The sequence below is a fragment of the Argopecten irradians genome, chromosome 3 (genome assembly GCF_041381155.1).
Source record: "Argopecten irradians isolate NY chromosome 3, Ai_NY, whole genome shotgun sequence".
Classification (NCBI taxonomy): domain Eukaryota; kingdom Metazoa; phylum Mollusca; class Bivalvia; order Pectinida; family Pectinidae; genus Argopecten; species Argopecten irradians.
Genome location: NC_091136.1, coordinates 64,405,507 through 64,426,534, shown reverse-complemented (window position 1 = coordinate 64,426,534; position 21,028 = coordinate 64,405,507). Strand labels below are relative to the sequence as shown.

Genomic DNA, 21,028 nt, shown 5'->3' with positions numbered 1-21,028 from the left:
TCATGGTCTTCTCTGCGTTTGTTATTTATGGGGGATTGAAGTAGTACTTTCAAGATATAGACTGATAACAAAGCCAGGTCAGTCAGCATCACTAGCGGGCTACAAAAACATGTTTTGTATTGTTTAAGGCAATTTAGTTAAAGATCAATAATTTGAGATGGTGCAATCTCCAAAAGATCATGACCTCCTTACAGATGTTGAGATGGGGTGGGAGAGGGATAGTGACAATTTAGATAGCCCCATTTACTGGGACATCTGATCTGAATAAAGATCTCCCTAAAATCCCATAGCCCCATGACTTATTTACATTTAATCTGTTATTTGAGGAAGATATTAAGTGGTTATTTCTTGTGACAAATAAATATACACACAGATTCAAAAACAAGATCGTGAACAGTAATGTGTGTTTGAAAAATACCTTTAATTGGCATAAACTAATATTACTTTATACCTGGAAAAAAATGTTCCTTTTTTGTGTGTTTACCTTCAATATCGTTGTTTTGAATATTATAAAATGTTGAATAATTTAATTTTTAGAAGTTATTTCAAGTTCACCATTAGTCCTTACCTGTTGATTACATTTACTTGTCAGTACAGGTAAATGGAAGTAACCTATGTCATCAAAGCTTACATAGATGTTAAGAGCAGAATCTGACAAACAATTTTCTTGCATAACATTTTTCACTGTGACTTCAATTAAAAAAGTTATTACAAGTTGAAGATCATGCACAAATAAAACTACTTAGGCCACACTTAATAAATCAGTGGATCATATGGATTGATGAATATGCTGAAAATTGTTCTATGAAAAGAAGTGACATTTCCATGTCATGTAATGCACCACATTTATGATATTTTTTTACCACAGTTAATGTCTCTAGATGACAGGACATCTATAGAGACTGCAGCCGTGCGATTCTTCACCCAGGTGACGTCCTGTCACATTGTTAACCAGCTTCTATTTGCTAAGGTGCTCTGTGAAGTGATTAAGGAGCAGAATTCCACCTCCAAAACAGGTAAAGCAAGCTTCATCTTTAACGGAGAAGGTTTTCAGAATATTATGTAATGGAATAGTTTGTCTGTGTAAAATGTTTGTTTAAATCAATATTTCAAAGACAATTCTAGATCTACATATGTTCTCACTAGTTCCTGTGTGCCTTACATAGAACACTGAATATCCTCTGAATTATGTGACAGATACTTCTGGGAGACTGTAGATATTTAATTAGTTTCAAATACATAAACCAGATAGTATCCCTTTAAACTTGTCTTGTATACTATCCTTGAATAACTTACTACAGGTCAAGTATGCAGCAACTTCCCATTATCTGGGTTTACTCGCTGCCTATTTCTGCAAGCCCTACTCGAGGATGAGAAGGTATTGGTGGCACTTCAGTTTAGTCAGCCACAGCAACAAGATCAGCGCGTACAGCTCAACACCAAGAACATTAATCCTGTGGAACATCCCAAATACTCGGGAGGCCGTAACTACCATACCTTGGTGGTCAGTCTACATACCACGTGTGCTGACCTCCTTCAGAAGGTGTCTGGTGAGTTTTCTATCTTTTCTCAGTTTGTAACTTTTCATCAAACAATTAAGACAGACATTGTTGCTCATTTATAAGAATTTCAATGAAAAGAACTTTTTGTTTATATAACAATTTCTTTTTTCAATGTAAAGAACAAGAATTGCTTAGAAGTCTTTGACAAGAACGTTCTCAGTTTTTGCATTGATTGTCATGTTATCCTTTATGAATTTTACAGATGCCCCAGGTTTGGCCGGGCAGTTTTTGGAAAAAGCAGCTGAGAAATCTGATGAGTCCAAGCGAGAGCTCAGCAGCACTTGTTCAACAGAAATAGCTGAGTACATAACAACTGTCGGTATGTTATCCAAACATGTTCATTACATTAAAATTTGAAATTACTGGTTCATCAATCTATCATTATAATAAGAAATTATTCTTTTGTTTGCATCAACTGACATGTCATGTTGGCTCTGTAGCTAAAGGTCAGGCTGCCAAGGATAAGAGAGCTAAGGATGATCGCCCTGAATCCAGTAAATCTATTCTACCTCCGAGGCCACCGACGAGACGAGGTCGACACACAGCTGATGCAGTCACATCACAGCTCTTTTACCCAACTATGTCTCTATATCACCAAAAACTTCCAAGTAAGTCATTTGTCCCATTGTCATCTGTATAAAGGATGATGATTTGTGTATCAAGTAAGGATTTATCTTCCTTGTTCTTATTCACTTTCAATAGAGACCAGTTTTGATGGCTGAATTTTTAAGATCATAACAATGTGTCACTAGGGTTAAGAACTTCTTGGATTTGGTTGTTGAGAAGTTCGAGGTCATAGATGGGGAAAATATTCTTAGATATTTGATTTTTCTTTATCATCAAAGTTGTTGTTATGATGTAAAATAAAACTATTTGAAAATATCCTTCTATAATTGCCAAATATGTAGAAATAGATGAAGCCTTTAGATTCTTTTTGATTATCCATATTTAACCTTTTCAGATAAAGCACTACCTGGTGATCTGACCCTTTCCCAGCTACTACAAATCTTACACCAGAGAGGAGAACAGGAAGGTCACTCAGTACTTCAGTTCAATGTCAAAATTGAGTCCAAGAAGAAAGACAGCACTGTTCAAGAGGCTCGTAAGTACAAATATTGATTCACCTGTGCAATTTGGAATATCTGTTCAGATACAGTGATATTTCAGATAAATTTATTGACAGTTGCTTTTAAGTTTTCTCCATGTTTTGTAGGTGTTAGTCCCACGGATGACTGGACAGAGAGTGATGATGACGTTATCCCTGATGAAACGCTGTTGTCTGTGTCCTCCTTCCCCACAGCCCTACAAGTGTTTGCCAGTGTAGGGGGTCTAGCTCTGCTGGCTGAACACCTACCACTTCTATACCCAGAGATATCCCGACACCCCACACAGGACTTACTGGCCAACAACTACGGCAGCAAAATCATCTGCAACGCCAATGAGATGCTGGACTGGGTTACAGTGGAACCATTCCCAGAGGACTTCTATGAGGTAAGTGATTACTGTAAACATTTTAGATTCATTATTAGCATCAGATGGTTGGCTATTCAAATCACTTTTCGTCAGTCCGCCCGTCCTTCCGTCCTTGAACATTTCTTATTACCACTATTTCTCAGAAATGGCTGAAGGGATCTTTCTCAAATTTCATATGTAGGTTTCCCTAGGACCCTAGTTGTGCATATTGCATTTTGGGACCAATCGAAGATGGCCACCAGGCAACCATCTTGGATTTTGATAGTTTAGAGTTTGTTACGGCTATTTCTCAGAAAGTACTGAAGAAATCTGTCTGAAATTTTATATGTAAGTTCCCCTAGGACCTTAGTTGTGCATATTGCATTTTTGGACTGATCTGTCAACAAGATGGCTGTCAGCTGTCAGGAAGCCATAATTGAAGTTTGTTACCACTATTTTTCAGAAAGTACTGAAATGGATCTTTCTCAAATTTCATATGTAGTAATATGTAGTAAATTTTGAAAAGCAGAAAAAAGATTACTTTTCCATTGTCAGACCTAGTAAAAAGTAGAAACAATTAAATTCCAAATCATAATGTGAACACAATACTCAATACACAAGTAGTTTTCTTAATTTTTTTTTCCTTTTTTCCCTTTAACTATAATGGCTCTAAAAATTATATTTATTGTTTAAATTGATGCATGCAGTGCGAGAGCCCTCCTGTGCGAGGACATTATTGTTCGGGGAGTTGACCCCAGGGCACCCCAACCCTGGCAGCTCTCACCAAATTACCGATGTGTATATACATTTGTTGCAATGCCACAAATGTATATACACATCATACACAGCTGGGGAGTAAAATATTTGTGCTGTAAAAAAAAAAAAAAAAAAAAGTAGAAATGATTAGTGTAATAATATTCGATTCAGTGACTCATTATTATTTAGAAGAGTGTTACATTTGAAAATGATGACATCACATGAATAACAATGACTTGTTATTTACAGCTATATGAGCCAGTATCTCCAGCCCCAGCAGTGTCCAGGGCCACCAACCCTTCAGTGGCCATGCCATCTATCCCACCACATTCCCTGGTGGCCTTCGGCCTGTTCCTGAGACTACCAGGCTATGCGGAGGTATTACTGAAGGAGAGGAAGAAGGCCCAGTGTCTGCTACGCCTGGTTCTTGGTGTAACAGATGACGGAGATGGAGGTAAGAGATTTAAAGGCAGATCATCTGTATAACACTCAATATATTATGTACTTGTGTTTTATGTTCCGTTATAAATATATTTTTTTGCAAATAATAGTGATGAGTAAGAGTGGTATATAAGTTATATTTAGTGTTTCATCCTGAAAGGTCAATTATGATAACTATTCTGTAATTTTATGTCCTCTTTGTACTGCTGTGACGAGTAAATGTGTTGTACATTGTTAGGTCACATCCTGACATCAGCCATTGCCGGTTCCCTACCAACCTTACCATTTCTGGTGCTAAAGACACTGTACGACAGCACACCTCTAACGACAGATGATGGAGTTCTGTTGAGGCGTATGTCACTGGAGATCTGGGTGATCCACCTCATTCTGGCCTGTTTGTCAGTTCTCAGTCACCACGTCCCGAGGATGACGGTACCAGGATTCCAGCAGGAGGTAAAGCTTTTTGTGGTTAATTTAGATACAAAAAGCAAAACGTTTACCTTGTTACATTTGTTGATATGTTAATTCGGATAAACATCACAAGTAATCAGTCCTTTATAATTTGGTAACAGTACAGAAATAATAGGTAGCAGTACACAAAATATTTCATGTGAAAGTTTATAAATACATATACTGTCATGCTATAAATATACTTGCCATTCACACATGGTATCTCAATAAAATCTTCTTGGGGATAACAACCAACATTAGTTCAAATAGAAAATTTCATCATACAGTAAATCTATGTCTTGTTCGAATATTTATTGCCTGTTTTTGTAACTTGTGAAAATTCTTCAATATTCTGGCCTATTAGAGAATTGAGAAGTCAAAGTTATGTCGTAAATTGTTAGGCCCAGATGATATTGTCGGCCATGCAGACAGCTAACACCCCAACTGTGAATTCTGTGAGCCACTCGTCTGAGGAGAAGTCTCAGCAGTACTGGGCCAAAGGTACAGGCTTCGGCACAGGCTCAACTACCTCAAGCTGGGATGCAGAACAGGCTCTAGTTCGACAAAAGAGTGAGGAGGAGCATGTGGCATGCCTCTTACAGGTAAATAGATCACATACCAGAATGTACCATCTTAGTTATAGGTAACCTAGAACACAATCACAGAAGTTCATGTTATCAAGTAATGATTATCATAGTTTATTTGAATATTGATTTTGAACGATTGAAGTTTCTTCTGTAATATTCCTACAGTTATTAAAGTTTTCATAATTTACTGATGTTTAACTATTGCATATAAAATTTGCCATAATATCTTTCAGTTATTCTCAATTAATATATGAATCCCATTTGGTATGTTGCAGGTGTTAGCAAGTTACGTGAATCCAGGTGGTGAAGTTCCCGAAAATTTTGAGGATTTGGATTATACTGCTCCATCAGAAAAGATGCTTTTGCCTTCAAGTATTGCGGAGTTACTGAGCCAGTCCTGTTTGGTGCCAGCGATCTCCTCATATCTCAGGAATGACTCGGTACTGGACATGGCACGCCACATCCCACTGTATCGTTCACTGCTAGAGCTACTACGGGGCATCGCTGTGTGTCCGTCACTCGTCCCTCTTCTACTGCCCCTAGACAAAGAGAATAACACCGACTCTACAGCAGCTGTTGGCATACTACTTGATAAAATGAGAGTGTGTGTTGACACATATGCAAGTCGACTCAAGTGAGTAAAACTTTTAGGTCTTTAACTTTGTAAACATCATATGTAGTCAAACTATTGTCTTTAACTTGATAAACATCTTATGTAGTCAAGCTGTAGATTAGAGATAGATTTCCTAGTGCTGAAACATTAAATTTATTTCTGTGCAGGTCCAACAAAGGTAAGAATGGCCAGTCTGGTGATGAGGAGGAGAATGAAGGTCTGGCTTTACTTATACCCAACATTCAGGAGACGGCTCACATTGTCAAGGTGGCCACAGAGAGACTACAAAAGTCCACAGGTAATCACAATACAAAATAGATTTAAATAAAATTGTCAAATTTTAGAGGCGATCTGCCCCCTCAAGACATACAAAACAAACACGATTACATTTTAGGATACAAACAGTAATTCGGGACAAAGTAGACAAATATTAAACTATACAGAACAATGGAGCGCAATTATAAAGATCAGACACTTTCAATTGATTTTAATAGTAAAACATTACCTTGTTAAGATTATATATTAATGTGACAAGCATTTAAAGCTTCATTTAAAGCAATAAATTTTTACCTGCTAACCTTGCTTGGCCATATTCTACCTTGTTACCTGCTAACCTTGCAGGGCCATTGACTAGTTTGTTACCCGCTAACCTTGCAAGGCCATAGACCACTTTGTTACCCGCTAACCTTACTGGGCCATAGACTAGTTTGTTACCCGCTAACCTTGCTGGGCCATAGACTAGTTTGTTACCCGCTAACCTTGCTGGGCCATAGACTAGTTTGTTACCCGCTAACCTTGCTGGGCCATAGACTACTTTGTTACCTGCTTACCTGGGCCATAGGCTAGTTTGTTACCCGCTAAACTTGCTGGGCCATAGGCTAGTTTGTTACCCGCTAACCTTGCTGGGCCATAGGCCAGTTTGTTATCTGCTAACCTTGCTGGGCCATCCGCTTACCTTGCTGGGCTATAGCCTAGTTTGTTACCCGCTGATCATGCTGGGCCATAGGCTAGTTTGTTACCTGCTACCCTTGCTGGGCCATAGACTAATTTGTTACCTGCTTACCTGGGCCATAGGCTAGTTTGTTACCTGCAAACCTTGCTGTGCCATAGACTAGTTTCTTACCCACTAAGCTTGCTGGGTCATTAACTAGTTTGTTACCCGCTAAACTTGCTGGGATACAATCTAGTTTGTTACCTGCTAACCTTGTTGGGCCATAGACTAGTTTGTTACCTGCTAAACTTGTTGGGCCATAGACTAGTTTGTTACCTGCTAAACTTGCTATTTCGTTGATTTACAGAGTGTGAGAAGAGCAGTAATGACAGTGAAGAGGCTGCCCTTGATACTCTCTCTGACAAAGAAACCCAGGACCGCAAATACATTGAGGCCATGAAGTCACTCCAATTTGGTAAGTCTATATTTCAACAGAAGGTGTTTAGGTGATGAAAATATAATCATATATAAACTACCTCAATCTTCCTTAAACATTTCAAGGAATTTTAGCAACAGGAACAGATATGACTCACTTTTGATGAAGAAATAATTATTTTAGCACATTTTGAATCTTACAAAGCAAGTAAATTCTGACAACCTTGACAAGGCTAAGATTGCTCATACCTGTCAGAGACCTGATAATGATTATTTTCTGTATGTAGTCAATAGATACTTCAGAACTAACAATTTTCTGTATGTTGTTTACAGATACATTAGAACTAACAATTTTCTGTATGTAGTCAATAGATACCTCAGAACTAAACAATTTTCTGTTTGTTGTTTACAGATACCTCTGATCTAACAATTTTCTGTATGTTGTTTACAGATACCTCAGAATTGGTGATTGATGATGGTAATGGAATCAAATTTACATCACCACATCACTATGAGAACAACGTTAAAGCTGCTGGGGAGATAAACAATCCAGCTCGTACACGTCGCCTTGCTCAGGAGGCGGTCACTCTGTCTACCTCACTACCCCTCTCAGCAGGCAGCTGTGTGTTTGTCCGCTGTGATGAGGAACGCCTTGATATAATGAAGGTATGACTGTGTTTGATTAAATAATGATGGATGGTCTGTCTAGCAAATTTTTTGTCGTGACATTGAAAAGACGACAATGACTAAACAATTTTTTTCGCGTGTGAAATTCATGACTTGAGTAAATTTGTGAAAGTTTGAAACTTAACTTGAAGAAAGTTGGTTTACTGTAGTAATCAAGGGAAATTAAGGTTTGATGGTTTGATGTTAATTAAGGTTTGATGTTAATTAAGGTTTGATGTTAATTAAGGTTTATGTTAATTAAGGTTTGATGTTAATTAAGGTTTGATGTTCATTATTTGAAACTGTTTAGTTGCTATCAATTTACCTAGGTCTATAGCACTATATTTTAGGTCATCTGACCCAAAAGGTCAGGATAACCTGTAGTCATCATATTTCATATGACACCGTCCGCCGTGTGTAAACTTTTCACATTTTGAACTTTTTCTCTAGTTCTACCAGTGCGATGTATTTGAAACTTGCCTGAAATGATCCCGACATGGTCCCGACAAAGTGTTATTTTTCGGGTTGATACGAAATCCAAGAATGCCGCCACAGCCGCCATCTTGAAAACCCATTTTGAACTTCTTCTCAAGTTCTACCAGTACCATTTAGCTGAAACTTGCCTAAAATAATCCTGATATGATATTGACAAAGTGTTGTTACATCTCTGATTGATCCCAAATCGAAGATGGCTACCATGACATCATATTTTATTAATTTAATATACGATTATTGCCAAAGAAGTCAGATGACCGTTAAGGCCCTTGGGGCTCTTGTTCATTTATACACAAAACTTAATTTAGATGAGATGAATTTAATATCTATTCATGACAAGTGTCAGAGATTAGACCACTCTCCTACACCACACTAACTACAATCTACACTTAGTCTACTTTCACTCTCCTACACCACACTAACTACAATCTACACTTAGTCTACTTTCACTCTCCTACACCACACTAACTACAATCTACACTTAGTCTACTTTCACTCTCCTACACCACACTAACTACAATCTACACTTAGTCTACTTTCACTCTCCTACACCACACTAACTACAATCTACACTTAGTCTACTTTCACTCTCCTACACCACACTAACTACAATTTACACTAGTCTACTTTCACTCTCCTACACCACACTAACTATAATCTACACTTAGTCTACTTTCACTCTCCTACACCACACTAACTACAATCTACACTTAGTCTACTTTCACTCTCCTACACCACACAAACTACAATCTACACTTAGTCTACTTTTGGATAATAATCATGGTTACTCAGATTGTTAGACATGTATAAGGTTATATTTGTATTATCTTACAGGTGATGATTACTGGACCTGCTGATACTCCCTATGAAAATGGCTGCTTCGAGTTCGATGTGTACTTTCCACAGGACTATCCAAACTCTCCACCTTTTATCAACTTAGAAACAACAGGAAATCATACAATTAGATTTAATCCCAATTTATACAATGATGGCAAGGTAACACTTTAACCATATACTTAACCGATTTAATTGTATTGAATTTTGATAAAATGAGAGAACTAAATCCGAATCTGTTTGTCGTCAGTGACATATTGTTAACATGGACATTTGGATACAAATACCTTAGTCTAAGAGTGCATTGAAATTTGGGTATATATTGGAAGTAATTGGTTCTAATGAAGATTGTTAGATGTATTATCTTGTCATAAAATAAAGATAATTATCAACTACTTACCTGACTCCGGCTCAATTACAGGTATAGTGTACACAAATACCTGCTTAATTGTGTGGCTATATAATGAAGGAATTTGATGGATGTTGATTGAAAACGTTAAATTATCAATAGTTTTTTTCTATAGGGGAAGTGGAACAATAATTTCGCTATATGGTTATGTATAAAGATATCTAGACGTTTTGAAATGATAATGATTCTGCTGACAAGTTGATCTTGTTTAAACCTAGGTCTGTTTGAGTGTATTGAACACGTGGCATGGCAGACCAGAAGAGAAATGGAATTCCAATACATCTAGCTTTTTACAGGTATGTAGCATCTTTTCCTTGTGTCTTTCTTGACCGTCTTAGATAGAAAACTGGATAATCTAAAGTTTGTTATAATGTACAACTGAAATAAAATCAATCTACAAACTTAAAAGGAGATTATTGAAAATAATTGGTATGCTTTTCATGCAGGTATACTTGATTTATATACTGTTTTGTGTTATCAGGTGCTTGTATCCATCCAGTCCTTGATATTGGTATCAGAACCCTACTTCAATGAGCCGGGATATGAGAGGTCCCGTGGGACAACCTCAGGGACTGCTAGTTCACGGGAGTATGATGCCAATATACGACAAGCTACAGTTAAATGGGCAATGCTTGAGCAAGTACGAAACCCAACACCTTGCTTCAAGGAGGTGATCCATCGACACAACTGGCTTAAACGCCATCACATCCTGCGACAGTGTGAAACGTGGATAGCCGAGATGGAATCTTATTGTACCGACAAGAGGACAGGCAGAACGATTGCTCACAGCACTCTGGCTTTAAAGGTACATTTAGATCTCAATAATCAGCAAACAAAAGTGATTTAAACCCCAACTGAAGAAATAATCAAAAGAATCTAGTTTACATGCAATGTACAATACATAAAACAACATATATTTACAGTTTGTACTGACATGGACTCAGTAATCATGTTTTTTATTATTATCATTATCAGTGTATAATGATAGCTCAAAAGGTGCGGCGATTCTGTTTTGTCCGTGGTTCGTTGTCCTTCCGTCCGTTAACATTTCTTGTTACCGCTATTTCACAGAAAGGGCTGAAGGGATCTTTCTCAAATTTCATATGAATGTTCTCCTAGAGCCCTACTTGTGCATATTGCATTTTGGGACCGATCGGTCAACGTTTGTCACCGCTATTTCTCAGAAAGTACTGAAGGGATCTCTCTCAAATTTCACATGTAAATTCCCCTGAGGCCCTTGTTGTGCATATTGCATTTTTGAACTGATCGGTTGACAAGATGGCCGCTAGGCCGCCATCTTGGATTTTGATAGTTAAAGTTTGTTACTGCTATTTCTCAGAAAGCACTGAAAGGATCTCTCTAAAATTTCACAAGTATGTTCCTCTAGGGCCCTAGTTGTGCATATTGCATTTTGGGACCAATCAGTCAACAAGATGGCCGCCAGGCAGCCATCTTGGATTGTGACAATTGAAGTTTGTTACCGCTATTTCTCAGAAAGTACTAAAGGGTTCGTTCTCATATTTCATGTTCAGGTTCCCTTAGGACTTTGGTTGTGCATATTGCATTTTCGGATCGATCGGTCAGCAAGATGGCCAACAGGTAGCCATCTTGGATTTTTAACCCACCATCATCAGATGGTGGGCTATTCAAATTGCCCTGCGTCCGTGGTCCGTCGTCCGTCTGTAAACAATGCTTGTTATCACTGTTTCTTAAAAACTGCTGCAGGGATTTTGTTCAAACTTCACATGGAGGGTAACCTTGGTCCATATTTGTGCCATACAGATTTTGAGGCTGATCGGAAAAAGAAGATGGCCGCCAGGCAGCCATCTTTGATTTTGGCAGTTGAAGTTTGTTATCAATATTTCTTGAGAACTGCTGAAGGGATTTTGTTCAAACTTCACATGGATGTTACCCTTGGTCCCTTGTTGTGCCATACAGATTTTGAGGCTGATCGTAAAAACAAGATGGCCGCAAGGCAGCCATCTTTGATTTTGGCAGTTGAAGTTTGTTATCGATATTTCTTGAGAACTACTGAAGGGATTTTGTTCAAACTTCACATATCTTGGATTTTTAGCCCCACCATCTGATTTGCCCACCATCATCAGATGGTGGGCTTTTCAAATCGCTTTTTGTCCGTGGTCCGTGGTCCTCATCCGTCCGTCCTTTAATAATTCTTGTTATCGCTTTTTCTCAGAAAGTACTGAAGGGATCTGTCTCACTTTTCATATGTAGGTTCCCCTAGGACCCTAGTTGTGCATATTGCATTTTGGGACCGATATTGCATTTTGGGACCGATATTGCATTTTGGGACCGATATTGCATTTTGGGACCGAACGGTCAACAAGATGGCCGACAGGTGGCCATCTTGAATTTTGATAGTTAAAGTTTGTTACCGCTATTTCTCAGAAAGTACGGAAGGGATCTTTCTCAAATTTCATATGTAGGTTCCCCTAGGGCTCTAGTTGTGCATATTGCGTTTTGGGACCGATCAGTCAACAAGATGGCCGCCAGGGAGCCATCTTGGTTTTTGATAGTTAAAGATTGTTATAGCTATATTTCACAAAGTACTGAAAGGCTCTTTCTCAAATTTCATATATAGGTTCCCCTAGGGCCCTAGTTGTGCATATTTCGATTTCGGACCGATCGATCAACAAGATGGCCGCCAAGGAGCCATCTTAGATTTTGATAGTTGAAGTTTGTTACTGCTGTTTCTCAGAAAGTACTGAAGCGATCTGTCTCAAATTTTTTATGTAGTATGTTTGCAAAAGTTTTAAAAGCAGAGAAAAGATCCCTCTTTCCATTGTCAGACATAGATCATTCATTGGTGGGTGCCAAGATCCCTCTGGGATCTCTTGTGACAGTTAAGGTTTGATATCCCTATTTCTCAAAAAGTGCTGAAGGGATCTTTCTCAAATTTAATATGTAGGTTCCCCTAGGGCCCTTGTCGTGTATATTGCATTTTTGGACCAATCGGTGAACAAGATGGCCGCCAGGCAGCCATCTTGGATTTTGATAGTTAAAGTTTGTTATGGCTATTTCTCAGATAGTACTGAAGGGATCTGTCTCAAATTTCATATGTAGGTTCCCCTGGGGACCTAGTTGTGCTTATTGAATTTTGAGACTGATCGGTCAACAAGATGGCCGCCAGGCAGCCATCTTGTATTTTGTTATTAAAAGTTTGTTATTGCTATTTCTCAGAAAGTACTGAAGGGATCTGTCTCAAAATTCATATGTAGGTTCCCCTAGGGCCCTATTTGTGCATATTGTGATTTGGGACGGAGCGGTCAACAAAATTGCTGCCAGGCAGCCATCTTGGATTTTTATATTCAAAGTTTGTTATCGCTATTTCTCAGATAGTGCTGAAGGGATCTGTCTCAAATTTCATATGTAGGTTCCCCTGGGGACCTAGTTGTGCATATTGCATTTTGAGACCGATCGGTCAACAAGATGGCCGCCAGGCAGCCATCTTGTATTTTGTTATTCAAAGTTTGTTATCGCTATTTCTCAGAAAGTACTGAAGGGATCTGTCTCAAAATTCATATGTAGGTTCCACTAGGGCTCTATTTGTGCATATTGCGTTTTGGGACCGATCAGTCAACAAGATGGCCGCCAGGCAGCCATCCTGGATTTTGATAGTTAAAGATTGTTATAGCTATATCTCACAAAGTACTGAAGGGATCTTTCTCAAATTTCATATGTAGGTTCCCCTGGGGACCTAGTTGTGCATATTGCATTTTGAGACCGATCGGTCAACAAGATAGCCGCCAGGCAGCCATCTTGTATTTTGTTATTCAAAGTTTGTTATCGCTATTTCTCAGAAAGTACTGAAGGGATCTGTCTCAAAATTCATATGTAGGTTCCCCTAGGGCCCTAGTTGTGCATATTGTGATTTGGGACGGATCGGTCAACAAAATTGCTGCCAGGCAGCCATCTTGGACTTTTATATTCAAAGTTTGTTATCGCTATTTCTCAGAAAGTATTGAATGGATCTGTCTCAAAATTCATATGTAGGTTCCCCTAGGGCCCTAGTTGTGCATATTGTGATTTGGGACAGATCGGTCAACAAAATTGCTGCCAGGCAGCCATCTTGGATTTTTATATTCAAAGTTTGTTATCGCTATTTCTCAGAAAGTATTGAATGGATCTTTCTCAAATTTCACATGTAGGTTCCCCTAGGGCCCTAGTTGTGCATATTGTGATTTGGGACGGATCGGTCAACAAAATTGCTGCCAGGCAGCCATCTTGGATTTTTAGCCCACCATCATCAGATGGTGGGCTATTCAAATCGCTTTTCGTCCTTCCGTCCGTCCTTCCGTCCGTTAACATTACTTGTTACCGCTATTTCTCGGAAAGGGCTGAAGGGATCTTTCTCAAATTTCATATGTAGGTTCCCCTAGGGTCCTAGTTGTGCATATTGCATTTTGAGACTGATCGGTCAACAAGATGGCCGCCAGGCAGCCATCTTGGATTTTGATAGTTAAAGTTTGTTACCGCTATTTCTCAGAAAGTACTGAAGGGATCTTTCTCAAATTTCATATGTAGGTTCCCCTAGGGCCCTAGTTGTGCATATTGCATTTTAGGACCAATCGGTTAACAAGATGGCTGCCAGGCCACCATCTTGGATTTTGATAGTTAAAGTTTGTTACCGCTATTTCTCAGAAAGTACTGAAGGGATCTCTCTCAAATTTCACATGTAGGTTCCCCTAGGGCCCTAGTTGTGCATATTGCATTTTAGGACCGATCGGTTAACAAAATGGCCGCCAGGCCGCCATCTTGGATTTTGATTGTTAAAGTTTGTTACCGCTATTTCTCAGAAAGTACAGAAGGGATCTCTCTCAAATTTCACATGTAGGTTCCCCTAGGGCCCTAGTTGTGCATATTGCATTTTAGGACCAATCGGTTAACAAAATGGCCGCCAGGCCACCATCTTGGCTTTTGATTTTTAAAGTTTGTTACTGCTATTTCTCAGAAAGTACTGAAGGGATCTCTCTCAAATTTCACATGTAGGTTCCCCTAGGGCCCTTGTTGTGCATATTGCATTTTAGGACCGGATCGATTATGAACAAGATGGCCCTGCCCGAGGATGGCCGCCATCTTGGATTTTGATAGTTAAAGTTTGTTACCGCTATTTCTCAGAAAGTACTGAAGGGATCTCTCTCAAATTTCACATGTAGGTTCCCCTAGGGCCCTAGTTGTGCATATTTCATTTTTGAACTGATCGGTTGACAAGATGGCCTTTAAGCTGCCATCTTGGATTTTGATAGTTAAAGTTTGTTACAGCTATTTCTCAGAAAGTATTGAAGGGATCTCTCCCAAATTTCACATGTAGGTTCCCCTAGGGCCCTTGTTGTGCATATTTCATTTTGGGACCGATCGGTCAACAAGATGGCCGCCAGGCCGCCATCTTGGATTTTGATAGTTGAAGTATGTTACCCTATTTCTCAGAAAGTACTGAAGGGATATGTCTCAAATTTCATGTGCAGGTTCCCTTAGGTCCCTAATTACATTTTGGGTCCGAACGGTCAACAAGATGGCCGACAGGCCACCATTTTGAATTTTGATAATTGAAGTTTGTTACCGCTATTTCTCAGAAAGTACTGAAGTGATCTGTCTCAAATTTTATATGTAGGTACTCCTAGGACCTGCATATTGCATATTGGGACTGATCGGTCAACAACATCTTTGATTTTGATTATTGAAGTTTGTCAGTGTTATATATCTCAGAAAGTACTGAAAGGATCTTTCTCAAATTTCATATGTAGTAATATGTAGTAAAAAGTTTAAAAGCAGTGAAAAGATCCGTCTTTCTATTGTCAGACATAGATCATTCTTTGGTGGGCGCCAAGATCCCTCTGGGATCTCTTGTTATATGCAAAGTTTGTTATCGCTACTTCTCAGAAAGTATTGAATGGATCTTTCTCAAATTTCACATGTAGGTTCCCCTAGGGCCCTAGTTGTGCATATTGTGATTTGGGACCGATTGATCAACAAGATGGCCCCCAAGGAGTCATCTTGGATTTTGATAGTTGAAGTTTGTTACCGCTATTTCTCAAAAGGTACTGAAGCGATCTGTCTCAAATTTTAAAAAAGATTAAAAAAAAAATTTGAAATTTTTTTTAGAAAAGATCAATCTTTCCTTTGTCAGATATAGATCATTCTTTGGTAGGCGCCAAGATCCCTCTGGGATCTCTTGTAATAATTGAAGTTGTTATATATCTCAGAAAGTACTGAAAGGATCTTTCTCAAATTTCATATGTAGTAATATGTAGGAAAAGTTTGAAAAGCAGAGAAAAGATCCCTTTTATCATTGTCAGACGTATATCATTCTTTGGTGGGCGCCAAGATCCCTCTGGGATCTCTTGTTATTTTGTTGAAGTTGTGAGGGTATAATGATAGTGGAGCACATGTAAATTATGTAATCCTGGCTTCTTCGCCGAGGTTACATAATTCCTGTATAAATGTGTAGTGATTGTGTAGGCCTTTACAATAATGTGTGGTTGATGCCCCTGTATAAATGTGTTAGTGATTCTGTAGACCTTTACAATAATGCGTGGTTGATGCCCCTGTATAAATGTGTTAGTGATACTGTAGGCCTTTACAATAATGTGTATAAATGTGTTAGTGATTCTGTAGGCCTTTACAATAATGTGTGGTTGATGCCCCTGTATAAATGTGTTAGTGATTCTGTAGGCCTTTACAATAATGTGTGGTTGATGCCCCTGTATAAATGTGTTAGTGATTCTGTAGGCCTTTACAATAATGTGTGGTTGATGCCCCTGTATAAATGTGTTAGTGATTCTGTAGGCCTTTACAATAATGTGTGGTTGATGCCCCTGTATAAATGTGTTCGTGATTCTGTAGGCCTTTACAATAATGTGTGGTTGATGCCCCTGTATAAATGTGTAGTGATTCTGTAGGCCTTTACAATAATGTGTGGTTGATGCCCCTGTATAAATGTGTTAGTGATTCTGTAGACCTTTACAATAATGTGTGGTTGATGCCCCTGTATAAATGTGTTAGTGATTCTGTAGGCCTTTACAATAATGCGTGGTTGATGCCCCTGTATAAATGTGTTAGTGATACTGTAGGCCTTTACAATAATGTGTGGTTGATGCCCCTGTATATATGTGTAGTGATTCTGTAGGCCTTTACAATAATGTGTGGTTGATTCCCCTGTATAAATGTGTAAGTGATTCTGTAGGCCCTTACAATAATGTGTGTCTGGTTTTATTTAGCGACACTACAACCAGCTACGTGAAGAGTTTGCCAAGATGAAACCACCAGAAGGACTAGAGGAAGAGGAAACGGATATAGACCCGAAGGGGAAGCAATACCAGACAGACTCTACTCTGAGTACATCTGTGTCCACAGGAGACCTAGAGGCTGCGGTGGCCGGACCCTCCACCTCCCAACCTGACCCGTGTAACAACATGTGACAGGAGGTGATTGTCTAGGCACAACTATTGACCAAGCTACATGCTGTGACATTTCCTTGTTCCCTGTGCGGAAAGGGAATACTGCCTGGCTCCCTGTCAAAAGTTAGGGAAAGGGAATATCGCTTAGTTCCCTGACACAAGTTAGGGGATCACCTAGTTCCTTGTCAAAAGTTAGGGAAAGGAAATATGGTCGAGTTCCCTGTTGACAATTATAGACAACAGTGACCAGATTTTTACTACTTGTATATTTGGTATTCAAAATATATGGAACTAGGAGGAATTGTTTGCTGAAATGATTGCTGTGTTCCATGTAGGAGAAATATATGGAAATAACGAAAAAATGATAAGATTACCAGGCTAAGACTATAAGAATGGTGTTTTTAACTCAAAGTCATAGCCTGAATACTGTTAAGGAATCAATAATGATGTTATTTATGTGGACCCATTACAGGTACTGTACAACAGGAACGTGGGATATATTTATTGTCGTGCAGCTTAAAGGTCTGTCAGAGTGTTCAAACATATTTATTTTACTTTGACAGGAAAAAAGCTGTACATACTGAATGAAAAATGACTAACTTTTGTTTAATTTTGTTTTGTGTTGAAGTTGTATATGGTTGATGAGTGCTGACATTTTATACCATGTACATAAGTTACACAAACAGATATTGGTGTGACATATTGTGTATTGTATTCAGTCATGTAATGAAAGTGACCATGTCATTTACTATAATTGACAAATTCAATTTGCTGTCAATTTGTTAGTTCTCCTTGTGTGTCCTCTATGTTCTCTTTGCTTACAATACTAGGATGGCGTCCCAAGGACTCATAGTAAAGAGTTGGACAGACAAAGTTAGTGCTGCCCCGGGCTTGAACCAGTACGATTTGTGATATAGTCCTGCAATATTGTGATATTCTCATGAAGTGCGAGTGTGAGAGTCATGGACTGGTTGATGAGGTATCCTTGTGATTGTTGTTAGATATTGTATCAATGATTTTGTTCCCACCATTGATGTCTCCAGACAAAGCCAAATGAATCTGTGTCGATGGATTCTGTATTATCTGTTGCCTGCTAATGTACCTATTGTTGTCAGGACAAGTCAGGAGTTTGCTGGCTCGCTTTTATATGGCATCCACACATGCCCATGTCTTTACATAAAGATGTTGTTTGTGATTTGTTGTTTTTAGATCTATGATTTTCAATTAAAACTTCATCAGGAATTTTTAAATTCATAGCTTTTGTCTTGTTTTACGTGTACAGTGTCACTGACAATGTAAATGGAATATGTTTTAGAATCTATATAAAGATTTGGTGAAAATTAAGTCGGTAAAGGATGGAACTAGAGCAAACTAGGTATTTAAACGTAATCCTGGGTAATAGAGTAAGATTTGAAGTGGTAGAAGTAAGATGTTTTAAGTTGGAAAATTCTTTTTCATTGATGAAATGGTAAAGAGGTCTTATTACTACAATCCTTTTAGGTATTACAGTTTGAGAGTTATTTGTACATTATTTATGAATTGGAGAAGATGTGGGCATGTTGACAGCTCCCTCTAGCAATGAATGAATGGAGAAAGCTTACTTGAAAGAGTTACTTTCTGTTGAGAGAGCTACTTCCTATTGAGAGAATTACTTCCTATGCTGTTTAGATAGAAAGGGGAGATAATAATGATAAATATGATAGTATATCTGGTATCAATATGGTCCCTGTCCACCATATTCATGTTTCTGTACTTTTCAGCATGTTATATTGCTTTTGTAACATGATTCCCTTTAGTATGTGGTTTTGACTATGGATCTTACAATTGCAGAATAACATTATGACAAATTATTTCATTTTTGTCTTGAATGATAGAACATTATTTAAAATGATTCATGTTTAACATAAGTGAATCTGTCTTCATTTCATCCTTTCGTTTCCACTGTCCATGTTAAGTATTTTATGGGCAGCTGATCAACCTCATATGAAGGTATGATAAGCTTATTTATAGAATGTTGATTTAATTTGAATAAGGACGGTTTGAGGTTTTGAAGTCAAATTCAAATTTTCAATTTAAAGTAATGAAATAGTTTATTATTGTATAATGTTAAGCTGTCCCCCTCCTTTCCTTGATTTGACTTCAAATCCTCAAAGATGACCAACATTTGTTGTCTTTGTTTCAATACATTGTTGTCTGTGTCATGTTGACTAGAGAATATAAGTATAAAGTGTATTGTTGTTGTTTTATATTGTTGTTTACTGACACCCGTGTCTGGCTGATCGAGTGTAGACCAGTGTGGATGTGAATAGTGTGCTAGTCTTCTAATCAATGTAACAAATGTTAAATAATTCTCAACACGACTTTCAGCTCCAGGTTTTCTTCATTTTAATAGTGAATTATTACAATGTTCTTGCTGAATATTGTGCGATAGATCTAAAGATTAAATATTATAAAAATAACAAAGTTTTTACATGCGAGTCAGTGTTTTTGTGTTTCTTACAAACTTTAAAGGTTCGGAAACCCACAGAACACCAAATTTACATGCTTGGCTTGCTGTCTTCTGTTTTGTGAGATTTAGTTCAAAATTATTGCCATGCATGGCTAGAAATCTTCTACACTGTCACATCTATTAGAAATAACCCATGAGCAGTGAAGCTAGACTTACTTAACAAAGGAAATCTTGGCATCTCTGAAATTTAAAACTTCGGCTTGGCAGATACAGTACATTTAGTGTGTGTAGGTCGACTTATCAGACACCACAACTATCTCAGACTCCTATATAGTTATCTACACAAACTCTCATTAGCAAATCAGGTTTTATTATTGCAAATGAAAAGAAGAAGAAAAAAATGGTAGCTAATAAGTTGAAGCAATGCTTAACACATTAACTGCTGCATGTTGCTCAGGATATCAAAGAAATTACAAGATGTCACCATGGAAAAAAATTCCTTAATACTAGACCATGCCATTACTAGTGAGGAGGTTTTGGTTTATTACAATGTGTACAAGCCACTGTGAAAAGTGTTCGTATACAATAACTTTTAACTTTCATATTATCACAAACCAATAAATAAATGCATTGCTGTAGAGGAAACGTTAACCTAATGACCAATTTATTATGAAAACTTTATGAAATTAGTTATGAAATTTATGAAGAAAAAAAGGATTGAGCAATCATAAAATTGTATTGATATTCAGAATGATTTGGACATGTAAATGAAGAATTGCCTGTATCTATGGGAGAAGCCCCAATACGATTGATTTAATGCTACCTCAGTTCAACGAAATTAAGAGACAGGTTGGCTCAAGTTTTTCGAGGTCCTGGTAAATTTCCAGTTTAAAACAAAAATGTTTCCATTTCTCTCAAAAGTCGGATAGAACCATCATTAACTTAAACTGTATGACGTTGGCTGACTTATACGACAAACAAAAAAACTGCATGTACATCTACATATGGTCCCCAACAATACTGCCTAGTTTCATTGAAATCTGTCCAGTAGTTTAGGAGGAGTTGTCGGGACAAAAGTTATCTACATTAACTTGTGTAAAGTGACTTGGATACCATGACAACCAAAATTTCGACAAACAAAAACCTGAATGCACATCTACACTGTCCGAAACAATACTGCCAAGTTTCATTGAAAATTACTAAGCAGCGTAAGAGGGGTTGTCCGGACAAAATTAACCTGTATATAGTGACCTGATTAACATGGTAACCAAAATTTCGACAAACAAAAACCTGCATACACATCTACACATGGTCGCTACAATACTGCCTAGTTTCATTGAAATCGGTGCAGTAGCTTAGAAATTTTCAGGACAAAGTTTTTTTACGGACAGACAGACATGCAAGCTGATTCCTTACCAAGAAATTTGCCAATAGGATCTTTTAGAATCTACATATACCATAGCTCTTAGGCAAAGATACAGTGACCAACGTCATCAAAATGATGTTTAACCAAGAGAATATGCTTCTGATCAG

At 38.0% G+C, this 21,028-nt stretch overlaps 1 protein-coding gene across 2 annotated transcripts in view; it reads left to right on the top strand.

Annotated features, from left to right (window-relative positions):
• LOC138319354 (baculoviral IAP repeat-containing protein 6-like) overlaps positions 1–19,514 on the top strand; it is an 88,184-nt gene extending 68,670 nt beyond the window's left edge. For both annotated transcript variants that reach the window (XM_069262443.1, XM_069262442.1), the window contains exons 43-59: positions 869–1,016; positions 1,302–1,550; positions 1,765–1,881; positions 2,003–2,170; positions 2,524–2,664; positions 2,776–3,053; positions 4,020–4,224; positions 4,450–4,664; positions 5,063–5,263; positions 5,524–5,882; positions 6,029–6,159; positions 7,160–7,267; positions 7,679–7,893; positions 9,223–9,384; positions 9,850–9,927; positions 10,113–10,436; positions 16,867–19,514. In XM_069262443.1, coding sequence (XP_069118544.1) covers positions 869–1,016; positions 1,302–1,550; positions 1,765–1,881; positions 2,003–2,170; positions 2,524–2,664; positions 2,776–3,053; positions 4,020–4,224; positions 4,450–4,664; positions 5,063–5,263; positions 5,524–5,882; positions 6,029–6,159; positions 7,160–7,267; positions 7,679–7,893; positions 9,223–9,384; positions 9,850–9,927; positions 10,113–10,436; positions 16,867–17,067 — 3,300 coding nt within the window. In that variant the 3' untranslated portion in view covers positions 17,068–19,514. The remainder of the gene's footprint in view (positions 1–868; positions 1,017–1,301; positions 1,551–1,764; positions 1,882–2,002; positions 2,171–2,523; positions 2,665–2,775; positions 3,054–4,019; positions 4,225–4,449; positions 4,665–5,062; positions 5,264–5,523; positions 5,883–6,028; positions 6,160–7,159; positions 7,268–7,678; positions 7,894–9,222; positions 9,385–9,849; positions 9,928–10,112; positions 10,437–16,866) is intronic.
• The last annotated feature ends 1,514 nt before the right edge of the window (positions 19,515–21,028 follow it).